The 21565-nt window shown below is 42.2% G+C and overlaps 1 protein-coding gene across 1 annotated transcript in view; it reads right to left on the bottom strand.

Annotated features, from left to right (window-relative positions):
* Window positions 1–512: 512 nt before the first annotated feature.
* The window catches only part of vsnl1a (visinin-like 1a), a 32627-nt gene continuing 11574 nt past the window's right edge, over window positions 513–21565 (bottom strand). Inside the window, exons 3-4 of the mRNA XM_023430191.2 lie at window positions 3982–4197; window positions 513–2809 (exon numbers count right to left, since the gene is read on the bottom strand). Of these exons, the coding sequence (XP_023285959.1) occupies window positions 2612–2809; window positions 3982–4197 (414 nt within the window). The 3' untranslated portion in view covers window positions 513–2611. The remainder of the gene's footprint in view (window positions 2810–3981; window positions 4198–21565) is intronic.

Consider the following 21565-nt stretch of genomic DNA (forward strand, 5'->3'; position numbering starts at 1 on the left):
CCATAGCAATTGCATGAGAACTAGTTAGCAAGCAAGCAGAAAAGTCAAAATAAAGTCTGGGTTAAAATTGTCAGCTAATAACAGCGGATAAACATTCTTCAAATTAAATGGATGAAGAGTTGAAATAATAAGCTGAAGATGGTGGATAAATGGTTGAAATAGAGAGCTAAAAGTAATCGATCAACATTAGCAGAATGAGCCAAAATTAATGGATGAATGGTTGAAATAATTAGCTAAAAGTAACGGACAGATAGTTGAATTAATTATCTTAAAATTATGGTTAAGTGGTTGAGATAGCTACAAGTAAAAGTGACATTTCAATTGTGTTAAAGATTATTATTGACTATATGCACCTTTTTGTTGTCTTCATTGAAATGAACATGACAGGAAGGATGTGGTACTTGAGCTACATCAGACAAAAAAAAACGCTGAGAACCACCGGCCTATAGATGTAGATCTACATGTGATGTTGCTTGAAACGAGGGTGTGTTGAGTTATCAGACCAGACGAGAGCCCATAGAGTTCCTTTTATTAGATTAAATCACAACACAGGGAGTAGTGCAGCCATGTCGTCAGGGACACAATACATGCTACAAAAGAATCCTTGTACACGGTTGCCTTTGCTTACATTTGGTATCTTGATAGCAATAATAGGGTTGTAATTAGAAACATTGTCTGGCCAAAGATGTTCATGTAAAGAAGTTCAGATTAAAAACTTGACAGGGACAAGCCACGCTGCTGAGAGATGACGATGATGACTGGTATGCTAGCTCTTTATTGCAATACTGTCTATTATGACATATCACATCTCCTTTAGCCCCCTTTAGCTCTTAAAACACTGCTAGTATTAATACAGGTTTTGGAAAGTGTGTGTGTGGTGCTTTCAGACAGAGCCAGGTAAACCTAGTTAAAGACACAGGTGAGCTTAGAGGTTATTTCCGAATCATTTTCTAGGAGGTACCACTCTTCACTGAACTTCTCTACATTTAGTATACATTAGTACGTGTACAATGTGTGAGAGAAGGGAGTAAAAAAGTACAAAAGATTGACTGATTGAGAGAAATACTTTGAGGGGGAGGTTGGGGAGGGTGAATTGTTCAACCTACTAAACACATGGCTTTACAGTTAGGGCTGCCCTCTAGTAGTTACAGTGTGTAATGAAACGCCTTTCACTGCTCCTCTCACTACTTAAGCACTCATTTACTTCCACTGAAAAAGACAAACAAGAAAGTTAAAATGCTGCACTGGCCTTTATTTCTGCTCTTATTTTAACACTCAAAGAGTCTAAAAAAAAAAAAACACTCCTCTCGATTCATCATATTGATATGCAGCCTGCAGGCTAATTGGAAATAAGTGGATGTGGTGACACATTAAGTTATAACTAAGTTTGATAACGATGCTCTCCAACTATAGATGAATACTTTGCCTTGTTTCTAATGTAATCTAACTCCAGCTAATGGAAGCTTCATTCATTCTCCGGAGAATCCTGTTTTAAATGTTCGATCTCTCTCTCAAAGACTAATCAGTTTAGCTCCTTTTTTTTTTTTAAATCTCTGATAGTCTCAAAATGATTTATTCATCCACTTGCAACATCTCCTAATTTGTAATGAGATAGTGTGTTTTCAAATGCAGGGGCAGGGATTTATTTCTTAGCAACATATACTACAGCTAATCTACAACGAAACATGCTCCCACAGTTAAAGCAGTCAAAAGAAAACACCTCGACAGATCACACGAGTTACATCCCACACGACGATACCTGTAGAAGGACCTACTGCAGTATGATTTTTTTTTCTCCCTCCCTCTCCCACCTACAAGTGTCACAGCGCTGCTTTTGATAAGGCTTTCTGTCTTCCATTACAGGATGCAAAAGGAGGAGCTTTTTAAGGCAGAACCTAAAGGCATGCAAATTAACTACATTTACTTTTTTTTATTTTTTATTTTACCGACGGTACAAGCATGTTTTGGAAGGAAAAGTTGGACAAACGCTAATCCATCTCTTCTAGAGTTAATTTAATATTCGAGACGATGGATAGAGTGTCGTATTGGAGGCGGATACATTATCATAGGAATTTGGTTTGGTTGACGTTACTCAGTATTATGAAACACATACAGCTAGCATCAGTAAACTCGGAACAATAAATAGAGTAGCGGCAAATTCAACGTAGCACATCACTGATGCGCAAGCTCCAGTAAAATGAAACTGTATGGAAAATACTTTGCACACTTCACATTTTGGCAGTTGATCTTTAAATAATTTAAATATATATTCATATTTATATATCTATATATATTATTTGTGCGAGGTGTTAATATGTAGTGAGAGACTGTGTATGCATGTGTGTGTGTTCTGTTAGTGTATCTGTCTGTGGTGTAAGTGTGCACCCGCACTCTCGCACCCGCACACTCTTGTATGTTGTGTGTAGATCTTTTTATAGCAAATAACATTCTCATGCACACGAGTGTTTCAAACACAAGAAGCAGATCCATTGAAAGGTAGTCCAAGCATATATTTTTTTTTTCAGTGGAAATAGCTGCAAACTGAATGGAACATGAAATTCTTTCTGTGCAGTCCGTGGCGGCTGGTGGAGCGCTCCGCTCGCCCTCCGGCCTATTTCTGAAGGTCACACTGCAGCAGTAATACGATGGACGGGTCGCTCTTGGCCGCCTCTTTGAACTCCTCCAGCGAGATCTGGTCGTCGTTGTTCTTATCCATCTTGGAGAAGATCTTGTCCACCCTCTGCTCGGGCGTCAGGCCGTCCTCGTTCATCTTCATCATGATCACTGTGCCCACCATCTTGTAGATCGCCTGCAGGGGGAGAAAGAGGACAGCAGATTTTTTAAAAGAGATATGAAACATCTCAGAGTCTCTTAATGCATCCATGTTTCCTTCACTTGTTGTTTCCTGAGAAATGTGAGGAAACAGGAATCAAGGAAACACATTTTTAATAAAAATGAAATGTCCTGCTGTTGAACCATTATCTGAAGACATGGGACAGCTGGATCAGGTGTTAGATGCTGTGTAGCACCTTGGAGTTTATATTTGTACAGAGAGTGTGATGTGCATATATAATAAGAGTGCACAGTAACTACAGTCTGCAGTTTCATGTATGTCTTAACTAAATGTGAACTATCAATTTCTGCATGTTTCCCCTCGACAAGCATGAAAAAGCTTTATTCTCTATTTATAGATACGTCCATCCAGTTTGGGGCTTTACTACTCAAAAGCTGAATATAAACGAGGTATTAATGCTTTTTTTTTAATAAAATTGATTACTTCCATCTGCATGTATGAATACTCTTTCTGTTAAACCATTATTTAATAACCCAGGTTGCAAAAATAATTTTGTATCTTAAATGTTTTACAGAGATGTGAATATATGTCTCATCAAAATATACTTTCTACAGCATCACATGTGAGCGAATAGAAATGAAGTTGGTAGACAGGTACATTTTATTGCTGAACAACAAAAAGTCTCTCCTCAATCCACGAGACGGGTTAAAAAGGGAAATGACAGATCATGAATAATTCAATAAGGGAACTGGGATGAACTCGGAGAGCGAGGGGCAGGGAGCAGCTTTCTGACTTCCTCGAACAAAGTGCCTATAATTCTGGATGAGTCGGCTCTAAACGGGCACTTCTGCCTCTTGTTGCTTGTTTCATATTCTTTGTGTTTATGAATAATCAGTGTCTTGTCAGGCCCTGCGGGCTCGGCCCTCTGCTGTACAACCTTTAACTAAAATGTGCTGCATCCTTGTGACTCAGCAGGTTGTAGAGAAAACAAGGCATGTGTCAATGTGTCACATGCTTACACACTGTAGCCACCTAACAGCAGGGAATATTTAAAAATAATATTGCATGTGATGAATGTGAAAACTATGGCAAATAAATGGTGCTTCTGACTGAAACGTATGGATTTTATTGGACATTAATTCAACAGATGTAACATATGTGAAATCAATGCACTGTGTTTTGCTTACCTCGATGATCTCCAGCATCTCCACCCGTGTGATCTTGCCGTCTCCGTCCAGGTCATACATGTTGAAGGCCCAGTTGAGTTTCTGCTCGAAGCTGCCTCGTGATGTGATGGACAACGCGCAGATGAACTCTCTGAAGTCGATGGTGCCGTCGCCGTTCTTGTCGAAGGTCCTGAAGGCGTGCTGGGCGAACTTGGATGCGTCACCGTAAGGGAAGAACTGGAATGAAAAAGAAATAAAGATAGAAACGTAAGTCAATGTTGGCTTGTTTTGCGATCGGCTCATAAAATAATGTTCGCCCAAACCTTTTCATGAACTTACGAAAAGCATAGGAAACTAAAAAATGTCACCCTCTTGCTGTGTAGCATTTGCCAATAGTTTCAGGTCTGTAAAACGAGCCTCTAAACTTTACATTACAACTTTAACAGTCAGAAATTTGATTCTCTCACTGATGACAACACCAACCAACAGGAACATAAGCAAGACCGTAGTGCCACAATAAACCACATTTGCACTCACACTCCAAAACTAGCATGTACCTCGTGATCTGTTAGGTCATAAACACATGGATTGGGGATTAGAGGCTGAAAATCCCGGTATGGTAAAAGTGAAAAATAAAAATGGGTGAGGCCACAGTCAGATGTGGAAGTTTACATTTTGAAAACAGATGTGGTTATTTGGGAATGACAAATAATTATCTGCATTTAAAATCAATGGATATTCATTATCTACATTAATTTAGTGAACTTTGATTTCCCATTACCATCCAGTGCTTGTGAATGTTTACGTCACCATCCACACTGTCGGGTGGCTTAAAACCGTCTTACAGATTTTTCGTACAGTCGGTTACCTTGAGAAACCTGTCACTTCAAACCCTCTACAGCCTGCAGTCCTTCCTCTGGGATGCATATGAAATTCTAAAATTGGCAACAACAACAGTGTAGTCTCTATTGATCCCCGAAGGGAAGCTGTCTTCTCCCTTAGGCCCCGACAGAGAAAGGTCAGGTCACCGACGCACAGCAGCCAGGAGCTGGCGGAGCCATTCATCTGCTCGGAGAAACTTTCACACACTGAATACGTCCTGACACATGTGACATGAATATGAGTCCTCAGGTTATAAGAGCTTCTCTTTCAAAACTCAAAACTTCCCACTGCAGTAGTTTCCTGTTGTGTCTGTGCACAAAGTCTTATATTTGTATATCTCTTATAAACTGTGTGTTTCCTGAAAATTAAAGATACATGGGTGTTGCCTTGAGGCTAAATAGACTTATGAAATTGGGCTTTTAATGGGTCTTGTGGGTCTAATCAGCCTCATATTCTCACTGTTATATTTCATTTTGATAAACTGTAATAACTTGGTAACACCTTAATATCATCTAGTGCCATTATCAGGTCAAAATTATGATTTGTCCAATACTTTGGTTAATGACAAAGTACCTGCAAAGTGACTTTCACACTACAGTCTATGCTTTCACATCAGCCTCAGCTGCTTTGTGTTTATTGCTAATTATCAAATGATAGCATGCTGATAACAAACTAAAATATAAACTAAAACAAACATTTTAGTTTGTTAGCATGCTGCTAACAAACTAAAATGGAGAACATGGTAAATATTACCTGCAAAGCATGACCATGTTAAAATTGTCATTGTGAGCATGTTAGCATGCTGATGTTAGCATTTAGCTCAGATCACCACAGTTACTAAGAGCTACTAGCAAGGCTTGTTAAATTCTAAACAAACATACACAAATACACAAGATTTTTCAAATATATCAAACACTCATGATAAAATAAATTTTCCCTTTGATGTGAGTCTACAATCCAGTACCAGGACTTATAGGTCGGGGTCAACGACACACAGCGGCCAGGAGCCATTCATCTGCTATGAGAAATGAATGAAACTAAAATCAAATCTAAACCAAGACAACAGAATTTATTTTTGTCCTTTACAAATGTAGAAGGATGCTGATCATACTCAACCTTGATCTGCTTCTGTCCAACGTCACCACAATCTACGGCCCAAGTCGACCGTATATAACTTAGTGAGAAATGCTATGGATCAGCTTTTCTCAGCGCTGTCAGAACCTTAAATCCCCTCTACGTGCATCCCAGCGCCACATGTACAGGAGATCAGAGGTTAATGCAGTAACTCTGTGGTTGACCGCCGAGCCCAGGTTCGGTTCGTCATCCACTGTAGACGATGAACCCCGTGGGTGGCCGCGAGAAGCCGAGCGATTCATCAGATGTAACCTTCCACTTGACCTCTCTGGTAAAAACTCTTAGAGCCGATGGGTAATCTAAGCTGAGCGCGGCTGTTCTCTGAGGACTTGTGTAAACAAAAGAGAGCTGGTGTTGCAGAAACAGCCTTCATCGAGGAAATGGAGCAAACTGGAAGAGATGTTAATTTTTAAATAAATAATATATATTCAACATCTTTAGGAAGGACAGAAACAAAGAAATCACTGAAAAAGAAACCCAGGTTTTCTTGAACTTTGTGCTACCTATTTGGCTTTGTTTGCTCATATACAGTGAATTCTGCAAGCATGAATTTGTTAAGTCAGCAAGAATCAACTCAGAGGAAAAGAACGACCGTCTTCATTTTAAAATATATCTGCCAGCAAATGTCAGCAGATCCTGTGCTGACATTTGCTGGACTAAAACTAAAAGGAATCGCACATTTTCAGAAGGAAGTCAGGTTTTATAAGTAAGGCCCTAAAAGGTTAAATGTTGTTAATAACTGATATGCAAACTATAGATCTAACCTTGTGCTTGGCTGGACGTGTTCCTGGAATTTCTACTATTGTAAATCTTAAACCTGCATTAATTGATTTTTTTTGTCTACTTGAGAGCAGTGGAAACACAGTGTAATCTCAATACTGACATGTTATTATCACCTTATAAAGACGAGATGGCTAACATGATGGAAAACAGTTGCTTATTTACAACGAGCATGAGTATTGGTCTGGAGTCATGTTTCCGACCCTTTAAAGTGATAGTTTGGGTGATCTGACGTGGGGTCATGTGAGGTACTTACTGTATATATAGTCAGTGTATCACCTGCAGTAGATCCGCCTTAGTTGCGCTTGTGCGTATTAATATGGTAGTTCAACGGTTCACAAAATGTAGTTCCAAAGAAAGGCACACTTCGACTGCAAACAAAGCAGTGGAAATATTCAAAATAAAGCGTACAATTAAAGTGATATTGTTTTTTTCTGTGGACATGTTTTTAAGTGGCTAAAAAAACGTTGTTTTGCCAATTGCCCCGCCCACAGCAGCACAGCTCAGCTCCTGCGCCGGTGCTCCTGCGTGCTTCTACAACCTGGCAGCGCGCAAATCCAAATCTACTACAGGTAATACACTGACTATAGATAAGCACCTCACACAACCCCATGTCAAGTAACCCAAACTATCAGTTTAAGAATCTAAGTCTCGTATTCACTCTCCTTTGAGCTCTACTTTGGTTCCCTCCAACTCCAGAAGGAAATATTTGTTTCTTTGGTGAGTTTTTAGAGCTTTTTCACTTCCTGTTGCGTCTAAAAATGTTGTCGAGAGTGAATCCAAACAGTCAAGTTATGGGTCCTTAAACCAAAACAATGAATTTCTGAGAAGCTTTGCAGCCGCAGGGGACTTAAGGGTCAGGTGATAATTATGTGTGGGTTAGTCACTATGAGAGGCCACTGTTGAATTACACACATTCATTTGATCAATTATTAATATGAAAAATATTGCTCTCCAAAAAAAAAAAAAGAAGGCAAAACTTTCAAAAGCAGATAAAAAAATATCCGCTGCAGTCTCAGTAAGCCATCAGAGGCACGTGTACTTTTGTTTTAGGCAGTACGAGGCTGTTCAACACTGTGTCCTTGTCCGTGAGCGCAGTAGACAGGCTCATACACAGAAAAAGGCAAGGACGCTGCCCTAGCCTCTCCTTAGAGCAACAAGCCCCACAACACGCACAAACTGTCTGGAGTCACGACAAGGGGGGTGCGGGGGTGGGAGGTGCGAGGCCATGAATCCTAATGGGAAAGGAGAGAGTGCAGTGGATGGGAGAGGAAAGAGAGGAGGGAGGAGGAGAAAGAAATAGAGACAAAGGAAGGCAGGGTTAGGCAGGGAGAGTCAGTTCAGGTTGCAAAGCTGCCCATCTGCAATAAGGTCCCACCCATGTAAATTCTGCTGCAGTAGCAAACCCATCAGACTGCAGAGAGAAGTTAACAGACGGAGGACATGGAGGGCGGAGCATGAATGAAAACAGGAAAGAAAAGATGGAGGATCTGACTAAAATGAGAGTGACAGAGAGAGTGTTAGAGGGAGTGTGACGGCAGTGGAGCTCAGTTTCCCCCGGTCTGGGTCCTGATCTGCTCATCTGCTCAGGAGAAGCCAAACTAATTTGAGGAGAGCAACCCGCCTCGGGACAAGGATGGAGGGAGGGGGCTGGCGCAAATCTGCCAGGATGAACGGGACGCTGCCCGACACTTTCTGCACAAATGCGACGTGGCTTCCTTCCCATGAGCGCTGCCTCCTGCCTGTCCCCGTATGGCCTTGCCTCGGCTCATCTGCCTGGGCCTGGAGGAGGCACGTGGACGGACAGGGCGACGTGGGAAGGAAAAATTGAGGGGAGGGAAGGAAGAGGGCAGGAAGAAAGGTGTCAGAGAAGGGAAAGGGGGATGTTTAACGGAGGAGGGGAGAAAGCCACTGCGGCTCTACGACAATCTGCCAAGTTACGAAACACTTTGTTATGTAAAAACTCAGCGAAGAAAGAAAGAAAGAAAGTAAGTGGGGCAGGGGGATGAGACTGTGAAATTCACTCCATCTTTCCTGTCTCTGCCACATGTAAAAGCGTTGTCAGATGTCACAGATGGAAAACACGTGGAAACAGGCAGCAAACGTCCAGGATGGAAAACAAAACCTTCACTAGATGGCACACAATAACCGTTTAACAACCAAAACGACCCAGTCAGGACTTGAAGCTACTGTTTCCTTGCCTTTACAGCTATGGATATTAGGCTGTTAACATTTCCGTTAAGTCTTATTCCTCTCCTGATTTGCCTCCTATTTGCCATTATGGCTGTTTGATACGGCTGTTTGGAGCCGGCCATCAAAGGACAGGCTGAATGCCAGACTGCTTCTGCCCACTCAGGGTAGAGCCAGGCGGACAGGCACAGCTGGCCTAATAAAAGCTAATGTCGCTGTGTTTGTGTGCGTCAGTGAGGCCTATTCTGTCAAACAGATACCCAACAACCACACACACACACACACACACACACACACACACAACCCAAAACATGCTGCTGTTAAATGGAACATTAAAGCCTTCATAATCAGCTTGCAAGCTGGCACCACAGGAAGAAAGGAAAATAAAAAGAGAGAGTGGGAGAGTAATAGTGCGACAGAGAAAGACACACCTCCCTAGTCCCACTTAAACGAAGGCCGTTTCACACTAACAGAGCAGTGACTGACCGCTACACCACGAGAACGGATGAATAATACAGCACAAGGCGGTGATTCAACAGAAATCCTCACATTGAGAAGCTCGTCAGTAAGGAACGACTTGTGTTTGGGTCTGAAAATAACGTCCGAGTTAGGTAACAGCGGCGTTCGATCCAGATTTGTGTTTGCGTTGCCCGGTCTGTGCTGCCAGCTCTTCAGATAACAGTTAAGCTGTACAGACATCTTGCAGCTTAAAAGCTTCCAATGATGAGCTCGCAAGGGTCAGGATTTAAACGCGATGAAGATTTATTTACTATATGTGCGTTCTGTTGCAGTTTGGGATATGCGTGTAACTGGATTACTGTTATCTGAGTACCAAAAAAAAAATCATTTTAAAAGTGGTCGATGTAAACCTTCATGAGTGAAACTGATCTGAAACAGCTTCCAGCATTCTGATACACGAGGACATCTCCCCTCACAGACTGCAGTCATAAATCAGTCAGTTTTATTTGCTCTTTGGACCATTAACTAATAATTACTTTCATTTTCAGTTGATCTATTGATTCTTTTATCATTTAATTAATTGATTATTTGGTTTATAAATTGATAATATCACTACTTAGAGCTTAGCAGAGCCAAATGGTTTATGTAGAGATGTAATCATTTGATCAGCAGAACAAAACCCCTGGAGTCCTAAGCTTATTCCTGAGCTTTCAATCCACATCTTGCAGACTTCCTCATGACAACTAAGCTAAAGCTGTCCATTGAGGAATACTAGTAAGTGGACCTTGAGTCAAGATTTTTGTCAAATTTCTGTTTCCAAAGTGAAGAAATCATTTGTTTTCAAGCTAAACTCAAAAGTCTTTGTTACATAATGACACAGAAGGAAGCCACTATTAGCTGCAATCAGAAATCATAACATTACATTGTTAAAGTAGTGGTCTATAACATTTCAGTCTACCGCTAGGTGGCGCAAACACATCATGAGCAGCTTGATTTTTATAATCATGTGCCTACAACGTGTAATTACAGCTCCATCAATAATGAAAGTCTTATTTCCACAGTATTGCCATGGTAACGTGTCAGCCTTGATGCTAGTGGTCAATATGCAGGTATAAAGACAGACTACTTCCTTCCGCTCTTTATATTGTCAGCAGCTAATCTTTTGTTTTTTAATAGACAGAATCATGTTTTCATTTGGTTTTTACAGTTGTACTTGTATAAAAACATGAAGTGGAAACACTGAACTCATGATTGAACGAAAAACATCATCGGACATAAACAGTCTAAAGATTGTGTTTGATATCAGTAATATCGTAAACGCCACGTTATAACTTTAAGCTTCTGTTCCATTTATCTTATCTTGATCAAATAATTTAATTAAGACCCAGAAGCATCTGTTTATTCCTGCTGTCATTAATCACACCTGACAAAGCCACGGACCTGCCTAAACAGACCTGCCCCTGTCCTCACTCTCTCCCAGAGGACGACCCTATGAGTGATCCTCCATGCGCTCACTCTCCCATAATGAACTGACCTGCACCACCGCACTGATGATGCCTCGCTCTGTCGTCTGTTGCTCTGTTTTCCACTGATAGAGTCTGATTCCACATCTATCCATCTCTATATTCTCCCTGCTGCTTCCATAGTCCAGAGACTCATGATAAAAACATAAGTGTGCACGTGCGCGCACACACACACACACACACACACAAACACACACACACACACACACACACACACACACACACACACACACACACACACACACTCTTTTGGGAGCCTCAGAGCTCATTTCTGCTCAGATTCCCTCTCCCTATGCAATGGAGATAGTTGAATATTTTTCTGCCCCTTGGATAAATGTTATTACCTGCAGGACTACAGAAGGTGCCACAGAAAAATGAATCCTTTGCTGTTAAATGCTCAGTGACCACCAAAACTGGAGCATCACAGAATAGTTAAAAATAGAATACAACAGAACAGATCCGAGATCTTATCAGAATTTATGGTCTAATATTTCCAATCAGCTTCCATGAAGCCCACAAGGTCACATCTCCTCGGTTAAGGGTCCTACAGGATACTGCTGTTCTTATCAACAATATGTAGTAGCTTTGCCGTTGGCTATTCATCTCCCCAGCAGACAAGCACAGGTGTAAAGGTCGGTCTGAGACTGTAATTTGTCCTTCAAAGCACTTGAGGTCTGTATTTTCCCGTTAGCGATACACTCAGAAATGAGGCTTTGGCTTTGACATGTTTCTTATGGTTTCTGTCACTCCACCGTGGCACCAGAGGGCTGTGTACATAATGCCTTATGTTTCATGCATCCCCTTGCTAACATTGTCAGATGCACTCAAGCCTATTTGGAGAAACGCACGAGCAGGACCTTGGCTTGACAGGACTGGCTGTCTCTGCATATGGCTGTTTACATTGCTTCATCAAAGCATCGCTTAGATGCTACTTCAGCGAGCAGATTGCGATGGCTTGAGAGGGAGAGTGCAAGAGGAGTACATGCATAATCCATCGCTGGGGTATTTACAGTGTGTGTGTGTGTGTGTGTGTGTGTGTGTGTGTGTTTCTGCGTGATAGAGACGGAGCCTGCGTGTGCTGTTACATAAACCCTCAGTGACATGCCAGGCAGCTACAGAAACCCAGCCAGCTCGCTGCTGTAGCTGCTACTGCTTCCAAGCCTCCAGGGTCTGCAGATACACACACACACACACACACACACACACACAAACACACACACACACACACATGCTCTGTAAGATGCATTTTTAATCATCCTCTTGTTCCTCTCAGATAGGTGTCTGCTGTGATATCAGTGTCAGCAAAGCTCAACAAGTTGTGTTGTGATTCTACTTTTAACAATAACTGCTGAAATAAACACGTCACCTTGTTGTAATCTTATTGAACCTCATAAATAACCACACTGACTACAATATGTTACACAGCACGTTAAAGTTCCTCTGTTACCCTGTCGATACTATTTATGCTCAGCATTTCTCAGCAGAAGCTTTTCAGTTGCCTCTATGTTGCAGTTTTTATTTATAATTATTTATTGTGGAGTTTGCCATTCCTGTTCATGAGGCGTTACTCTTTGTCATTTTATATTCATCACTATCAACCTCACTGTTAACTGTTCTCTTCTCTTCTTCTTCTGTTTTACAGCTGCAGATGAACTAATACAATAGGCAAAGAAGAAAGGATGACGGCTGACACAGGTAATGAGTAAATGTCTGATAAACCACTGTGTAATTCTACAGTTCAGCAGATTGCTGTTGTTAGCCTGCTAGCCATGCAAGCTCCTGCAGTTTACGTTTACAACCCTACTCACACTATTTCCTGTCAGGTGATGTTTGCCCTGACTGCAGCCGGATAAGTTATGTTAAGTTACTGCTAATGCAAACCCAACATTTCTTGCTGCTGCTGCTTCACATTAATAGCACTCAAAAAAAACAAAACATTAGGTGGCTTTCATTGTTAAGGTGTCACAGGAAAGTCAACGTGTTGTGACAGGGATGATAGCCGAACAAGATTATTCATCGAAACTGCGTCATTTTGTGCACATCTCGTCAACGGATGAGTTCTTTTTTTTTTTTTGCGTAGGAACAACAAGCAGCAGCTAATGAGCTTTTAGTTCAAGAGTTGTAGGCAACAGGTTGCACACCGCCCACTCCTCGACCGGCTTTAATGTGCCGTGTTGTGGAAGAAAAACTACTCGCACGTGCAGCATGAAATCAGATTACAGTTGTTCATGACATGATGATTTAAAAAAAAAAAGGGCAGATTATTGACTGACTCTCTTTCTTGCTTGGCAGATGCACCAGTTGCTCCTCTGTTGTATTTCTATCAAAGCAGCTGCTTAACGAGTGTTTGCTGCTGTATTAAACTGTGCTTGCTGTTACCGCGGTAACCACAGGTGTTACCAAATCAACCCGGGAACTGGACTCTGGACAGAGTAACTTAAGACCAAATCCACAGACTGTGGTCTTCATTAGAGCAGAAGTTATTTTCCTCCTTCCAGAGAAATTCCAGTAATTCTGTCTTCTGGACAAAGGACGCCCCGCCCCAACACTTTCAGGGTGAGTTCCTCCTTCACCCCCACCCTCCACAAACACCCAGCCCCCTACATACAGTACAAATAAAGCACTGAAGTCAGTGTCACAAGTTCAGTTTCAGCCAGTGACAGAAACGCTTGGATTCGCCGACGTGTAACGCCCGCACCCGCCAGCCGTCGTCTTCTGAGATGTTTAACCGGACCTAACTTAAAGTGTTGAAATGAGAGTTACACACGTGACGACGGTTGTATGAATTTTACGTGACTGCCAAATGCAAAAAATCTGGGCACGGAAAATGGCTGAAACACATTGGTTTAGACAGCAGGAGCGAGAGAGGAAGGCTGGAGCATCGATCTGAAGGAGCCGTGGAGGAGGGGGGAGGGGAGGAAGTGTCAGTAATGGTGGGTGACAGAGGGGCAGTGTGACAGTGGTGTGTTTATGGATGGAAGTAGCTCTTTAAATTCTCTTTAGATTCGATTCGGATTATCTCACATGAGAAAAACAGCCTGAGGCTCGTCTGCGTCTGACGCGATCAAAGACGCTGTAATGAGACGGAGGTGGAATCAGACAGCATTAATACACGTGACCTTTGTTTATGGTCAAGGTCTGTGAGATTGCTTCACCGTCGGCTTGACAAGAAGAGGGGCCACTTGATGGAAACATAAACCGCGGACGATGAGTGTGACGAGCGCGCTGGTCGTGTGTGTTTTGGAGGTGGTGGAGGAGAGGGAGGAGACTGTCAGCCCTTCAGAGTGACACCGCATGCCAATCGTAGATAAACCAAAAGGACATTTAACCTGCTCTGAATCGCTGGTGTCCATTATGAATGATTGTGCACCTTCCAGGAATCAGCTTAGATTCCTGGACAGCGCACAATCATTCTGCTTTGTGATTTAAGTGGAATTTGGAGCAAACCTGTCCCTGACCCTGGTTTATCGGCGGTTACGAAACACCCATCTGGCAGCACTAACTCCGCACGAGGAGCAAGTATGACAGCATGACAGCAGATGGCACTATTGAGTGTGGAAACATACAGTATTTCATGCCTCGGGGGGGGGGGGGGGGGGGGGTGAGGAGAATAGGTGTTGGCATTAAAGGAAAAGATTGAAGAAGAGGAGGCTGGCATGAGAGGTTAATACATCAGACTATCAATAACCCAGATCAGTCTAGCTGCTGCTGGAATAGGCTAAAAAGACAGGTATTTATCCTAACAGCACAAAAAATGTCATGTCTGGCGCATTCCACCACTGCCATTTTCTGCCTTTTCAATAGAGTCTAATCAGATACAGAGAAGCGGCCAAGCAGAGCGGGAAGCAGAGTGTGACTCACTGCTGGCTGCCGGGTTTGGCAGGTAGACCTGAGGGCTACCCCTCTGCTCCTTGTGATGCAATTCAAAGCCAAAGCCAGGCAGAGAAACAGAGAAGAAGAGGAGGACTTGCTCGCTTTATCTTCTCTCAGCAGTGGTGTGTCCAGAATGGCTAGTGCTTGGCGAGATAAATCCACAGTATGCTTGTGCGGTCTGAAGCCACCTTTTAAAAAGCCTCTCCCCGCTCCGCTCAGGGGCCAAAAAGAGGAGGAAAGAGGAAGACGGAGGCGTGGGTGGAGAGGGAAGAGTGAGATGGAGACGGTGAGAAAATACCACACGACAGAACAGAACACGCAACCTCCTTTGGCTTCTCTCTGGATGTCTAGAGTACGGTTCATTATTTACAGCGTGCCTCCAGTCTGCACGACTCATCCAACCTCCTCAGACATGAATTCAGCATTTACGGCTGCTCAGTCACGTCTGAGTGCGTGTGTGTGTGTGTGTCTAAAAACCCATCACACTTCTGAATCTGCATGCAAACATTCATGCGTTTGTGCTCGCTGCTGCTTCAGTCTTATCTCCATCTAACTCAGAGAGAAGTAAAACATCCGCAAGCTGTCTGAATGGCTCAGATCTGAGTCCCATTTATTAAAGTCAAGGATCTCATTTTAATGTGTATTTATTCTCACCCTGAGGAGCGTGCAAATACAGAGCCAGCTGTATTCTCCTGACACAGGGACCCACGAGTAACAGACAAGTCTGTGACCCATTTAAAGAACACCTGCACTACAAACAGTCTGTAGCTTTGCCAGCTGACTGCTATAAATAATCAGCTGTGCTCTGATTTCGTTGTGTAGTGAATTAATGTGTTAATTAAGATGAACAGTACGAACCGTTCTCTCTCCCTTTTTTTTCTCTATTCGCTTCTCCCAGGTACCTCACCCGCTCTGTGTGGACCGTCTGAGAGGTAACTGGGTCTGTTCGCCTCTCTGTTCCCATTGCTGCTGCCATCGCTCCTTCACATTAGATTCCTGACATTTATAACCACATTTATGACATTAAATTCATTCAGAAGTCTGTGGATGTCACTTTCACTCAGGGCGGGGCGATTAAGTGAAAATGTGTCAAAACTGGCATTTAGAACCTGAGATAATGTTGCTTCTGTTAATGCTTTCCTCAATCTGTGTGTTCACAAGCTGTGTGTTCAGTCGCGTGCCTCTTCCCCCCGTCCAACTGACGTTAGTCTGCGGTCACTCGATATGGTTAACATGAGCACAAACACTGAGCCTCAGGCTGTGTCCACACTAATACCTTTTTAGTTTTAGAAACGCATCACTTTTGCTACGTTTACGCCTGGTGTCCACACTACTCCAAAGTTTTCAAGCCGTTAATATGGAGACTGTTTGAAACGCTGCTGGACGCACTTTAGTCGGGACGCGGACACAGTGACACCTCCTGATTGGGTCTTATCAGTCATGACTAGCAGACAGCGGTGAATGCAACACGGAGGTAACACCATCAATTTGCTGAATCACCTGTAGCACGATCATACTGCCGAATATCGCCGAGTCGTACTTTCACTGATGACGTCACAGTAAAACCTCTATAAATCACGTCTTATTTTCACCATCAACGATCCTGACCTGATCCAGCTCTCGAGTCTTTTGGTTGCAGCCTGGCAAACTGATCTCAGGATCGATGACTGATTACCCCATCCACGTCTCAGGAACACCAGTCATTGCTTCTCTCATAGACAGAAGCTAGAATGTGCATCTTTCAATTAGTATGTGCCTAATTGAAAGATTTACATTTACATGAAGGACGTATAGTCCCATTTAAATACACACCTCATCGTGAGGACGGAATCTTTTCTCTGTTCCTCCATTTAACTGAGGTCAGTGTTTGTACTGATACATGGACGACATGTGTCTTCACATGCTGTTGAGTCACGTGTCTCTGTGGGTATTTGTACCTGTTACTGAACCCCTGTTATCAGCCTTAGTACTCAATAAAATGACTTCTCAAACATTTATAACTGTCCAAGTAAAAAATAATTCTGACTTTTCAGTGCTGATGCAGAACATGAACTGTTTTTTTATTTTTTTTTATAAGTCATTGTGGTTGTGTTCAGATTAGCTGCTATAATTAAATGTTTTTGATCAACCGTATCTGAAAAACACAAGCTTCCCGTGTCTGTGATCTGGCAGCCGCGTTATCTGACATGCTGTGCCCATGAGGAATGAAATCTAGATGTTGCTGGGTGAGAGATTCCCAACATAACCACAAATGGATTCAACCAACTTTACCAACGTCTTTATCTTACAGTTGAAAAAAAAAAAAAAAAGGTAATTTTTGCATTTGATTTTCACTGAAAACAATTTAAACATGATGATGTTGTTGTGGTTTTGCAGGAGAGGAGGGAAAGCCACGCTCCTTATCTAATAATGTCCTCCTCCAGAGCACTACAAGGAAGAGGAGGGCCACGCCGTTGATTAACAAGGCCACTTTATTTACAGAGTACTTTGACAAATTCAGGATAAACTGAGTTGACCTCAAGTCCATATTTAAATCCACCTGATATCTGGACATAGTTTATGCACTTAAAAACACCTCTGTTGTATTTACCGATGCAGATACTGCGATGAGACTTTAACACAAATCTGAAGGATTTCGTTGCCTGTGTAGCTAACAACACACGATTCATTCGTCACAATCTTTCTACTCATACATGATAGAAGTTGAAAGTATATAAAACAAGTTCTCTCCTCGCTTGTTCCCTTCCACATGAAGGTCAAAGGTCAGACTTTTAGTGATTCAGTTGGAGGATGCTTGAACCCTTGTTAACCAGTTGAAGGTCATTCTCTGATTTGGTCTTGTGTTAATGGTTCTAAGCAGCTCAATCTGAATAGGTCTAAAGGCACACACACTAACTTCCTTCTCTCACACCTCAGCAGCAGCAGCAGCAGCAGCAGCAGCTGTGAGACAGAGAGCTAAATAATTCAATTACAACTTCAAAGTTGCAGATGCAAAGAGGTCAGAGAGCAGCGGATGGGTCACAACCAAATTCATTTTTATAAATCTAATCATCCGTCCATTTGTTTTTTAGCTCATTTTCCGATACACCTCGTCTGTAAACACTGACACGGACGCCCTCTGCAATTAACACCAATTTCTCTGTTCAGAAAGACTGGAGAAAATCCACAGTGGAAAAAAAACAATGTTTGTCTTTGAGAAAATTACAGTCTGCTAATTAACTGCCAGGGTCCCCTCCCCCTGTGCGTTCTAAACATTGTAAACTACTCACTGTCGTAATGAGAGAGTCGTTTTGTCCCGAGTTTATCATTACAGTTTGCGTGACTCAAATTTTCCGAGCTCATCCGACACCTGATCGTCTTCTAACCGGAATAAAGAGTCAGGATTGTTTGTGTATTTGAGCTCAGTGCAACTCATAAACAGAGATTTTGTCAAGTGAAAACAAAGTGTGTCGTGTTGTAAAACCACATAAACACAATGTCTTGCCTTTCAGGAGCCATCATATACACCACTCAGCTCTGTGTGTGTGTGTGTGTGTGTGTGTGTGTGTGTGTGTCTGTGTGTGCCTGCGTTGTGACAGCGATGGAGGATGGCATGAGAGCTTCTGAGATGACAAAGGCTATTTTTAGAGTATGGCAGGCACAAGCCCACTTGGACAAAGAGAAAGGGAGGTGAGAGAGGAAGTGGGCGAAGAGAGAGAAGGAGGAAAGGAGCGATAGGAAGGAAAAATGGAAGAGAGGAAGAAAGTGAGAAACAGTGAGAGAAGGGGGAGGGACAGTTGGTAGTATGCATCATTATTAGGGCATGAGGAGTAAATACAACCTTTGCAGTGTAACCCCCCCCCCCCCCCCCCCCCCAGAGACAAGTACACACATATACCCACACCATCATCCTATGTTGATGCCAATAAGAGAGCATAAATAATATGGAATAATAAATCTGTAATAAAAGGGTATAAATACTGCGTCACCATATTATCAGAGAAGATAATATCTTTATTATTAGAGAGATAAGAGGCACTAAAAACTCATACCCTTCCTTATACGGGGGTTGGAGTGATATTTCCATGTTATTGTTCAACTACTTGGAAGTGAAACTGTTGTTTATTGTGATGGTATGATGGTGTGATGAGTCCTTCTCAATGGTCTTTGTTTCCCATGTTTCGAACGTAGAGAAGAATGTTGGAAAAGTTTATTTTGTGCATCTCTGAGTTATGTAACAGGGATAAGTCCCGGTCCGCTGCTCTGTATGATTAAATGAATCGCCAAAGTATTCACTTGTGTGTTTGGTCTGACACAAAAACTTTCAGTACATGAACGCCTGAGATATGTTTGCCGTAAACACAAACTGTGGCACCATGACATAGTTTGTCCAACAGAGTGCACTGATGAGTTCTGCTTGGTACATTTCTACTTTGCTACGAATATTTAAGGGAGCCTTGTTTGAAAATTAAAAACGGCAGATACATTTTATCAGATTTTCTTTGTCTCAACTGTCAGGTATTGATTTCAGCTTCGAAGTCTAGTATCTGTTAGGATGTAATGTCAACATCAGGTCACAGTTTATTGCACCGAACACCAGTTTAGTTATTTGGGGATTAGGATTTTTGGTGATTTTACACAGATATTCCATTGGTCGTATCAAGCTTACCAATATCAGAAAAAAAAAAGAATAGTCATTTCATCTTCTGGCTCTAAACTATGGTTGTATTATTGTCAACGTGTAACATGCATTACTGAAAACAGCATGTCAGCAGCCAAACTTGTATAAACTCCACTGTATCTACGTCTTTCCGAATTATTACAAAACAAATTTCCAAATAGCTCTTCCTGAAAAAGGCTTTCAAAGCTAATGTAGCACGTCAATCTAACCCTGCCTCTCTTCCCTGTCTTTTGTCTCCTGTGATCAGGCGACATATGTTTCCTCACAGAAACCGGCTGTTGGCCAGATGATGTCAGTGGCTGTCTGTCACTACATTTACCTTCCTATCTGTCTGCCCGGCGACCTGTCTGTCTGTCTGTCTGTCTGTCTGTGTGGGGAAGCAAAGGGGAATCTCACAGTCAGCGCTGCTGAATGGTCAGTGGTGCATATACACACACACACACACACACACACACACACACACACACACACACACACCCATCAACAGCAAAAGCCTTGAGGCCTTGCAAGCGAGATGCAACAGAGCGGAATCCATCCATACATCTATATTCGGGTCAGCATCTGTGTGTCTGTGTTTGTGTTTGTGTGTGTATGCGTGTGTGTGTGTGTGTGTGTGTGTGTGTGTGTGTGTGTGTGTGTGTGTGGGCTAGTGTCACAATTTCCAACTTACAGCAAGGCCTTCTTCTCCCCCCCTTTATATCGCATCTCATCTAAAGCAACAAACCTGAAGTTAAACGTTCACAATTCTCATTTCAAGATGTCACATTCTACAAACTATGACCTATGACCTCCAGGGCCTTTCCAACCTGCACAGAAACCATGACAACGACTGCAAGTCAACATATAAACCTGCTTTCTCTTTCCCAGTATGTCCGTGTGTGTGTGTGTGTTCTCCACTGAAACAATACCAGTGACGTGAGGAGAAGAGACACAGAGTTGCTGTGTGTAGCAGAAACCATAATGAAGTCCACTGTACTGACTCATCACCTCATCACAATAACAACACCAGCTGGCAGGAGACCAACAGTATTGATGCTCATTTCATGTAACTGTCAACATACTAACACATTCTATACAGAGACACACAACATATACAACAGGATGCATCAGTTAAATTCACAAGCATTTTCCTGTTTTAAACAAAGGAATGAATGTGTTGTGGATGCCCATGGATCACTGGTAAATGTGTGTGTGTGTGAGTGTGTGTGCGGCTGCTATCTCTGCATGCATCAAGCTAGAGAAAAAAAATCTTGTGACAAAATCTATCACCTTAACATTTCAGGGGGTGTCGTTATCCTGTTACAAATGGCTCCCAGAGCGGCTGGCGTGTCAGGGATGAGAAATCTCACACACTGTGCCATGCAGGAGCTTGAGTGCAAATCGTCACGGAAGCCACTCTTCCATTTTTATGTGACTGTCTGGCATTGGCAACGCCACTTAAAGCGAAAATCCCCCAGGAAACAAAAATCTGTTTAATGATCCTGGACGGCCTGACCAGGATTTATGAATAGCGACGCTCCTCTTGGAAAACCGAAAACCAAGACAGAGAAAGGTGTCATCACACTAACGCTCTAGGTGTATATTGAGAGTGTAGAGGAATGTTTTTCAGCTGTAGAGGATAATTTTCTCGCTCTGAACTCTTGGTATCATGATGACATTAGTCCACACAGTCCAAGCAGTCAGTTACTGATTCATCGTCAGTGGTACAGCTCAGATAAAGTCTCATCATGACATTAAAGACTAGTCTGGAGACAGTTAGTTCATTACTCAAATAGCTGATCCACAGAAAATGAAGAAATTTCATACTTGAGGGTAAAGTTTGATCTGTTTTATATCATTGTAAACTAAATATCTTTTGGTTTTTAGACCAAAACAAGCCATCAGAAAATGTTACACTGTGCTGTCACTATTGATTGTTCATTGACACTAATATAAACACAATTTATTAATCAGAAAAAATATCAATAGATCAATTCATATTGGAAAAATGTGGATTGTAGCCCTATAAAGGCCCAGTCACAACAGACTTGGTTGCTAATGTTGTCATGGTTTGTTTTATTTTGGACTTTCTCACTTCCTGTTTTATTTTGTAATAAGGTTTCCT

The sequence above is a fragment of the Seriola lalandi genome, unplaced genomic scaffold (genome assembly GCF_002814215.2).
Source record: "Seriola lalandi dorsalis isolate HSWRI2012SDOR001 ecotype SW California unplaced genomic scaffold, Sedor1 jcf7180002054901, whole genome shotgun sequence".
Lineage (NCBI taxonomy): Eukaryota > Metazoa > Chordata > Actinopteri > Carangiformes > Carangidae > Seriola > Seriola lalandi.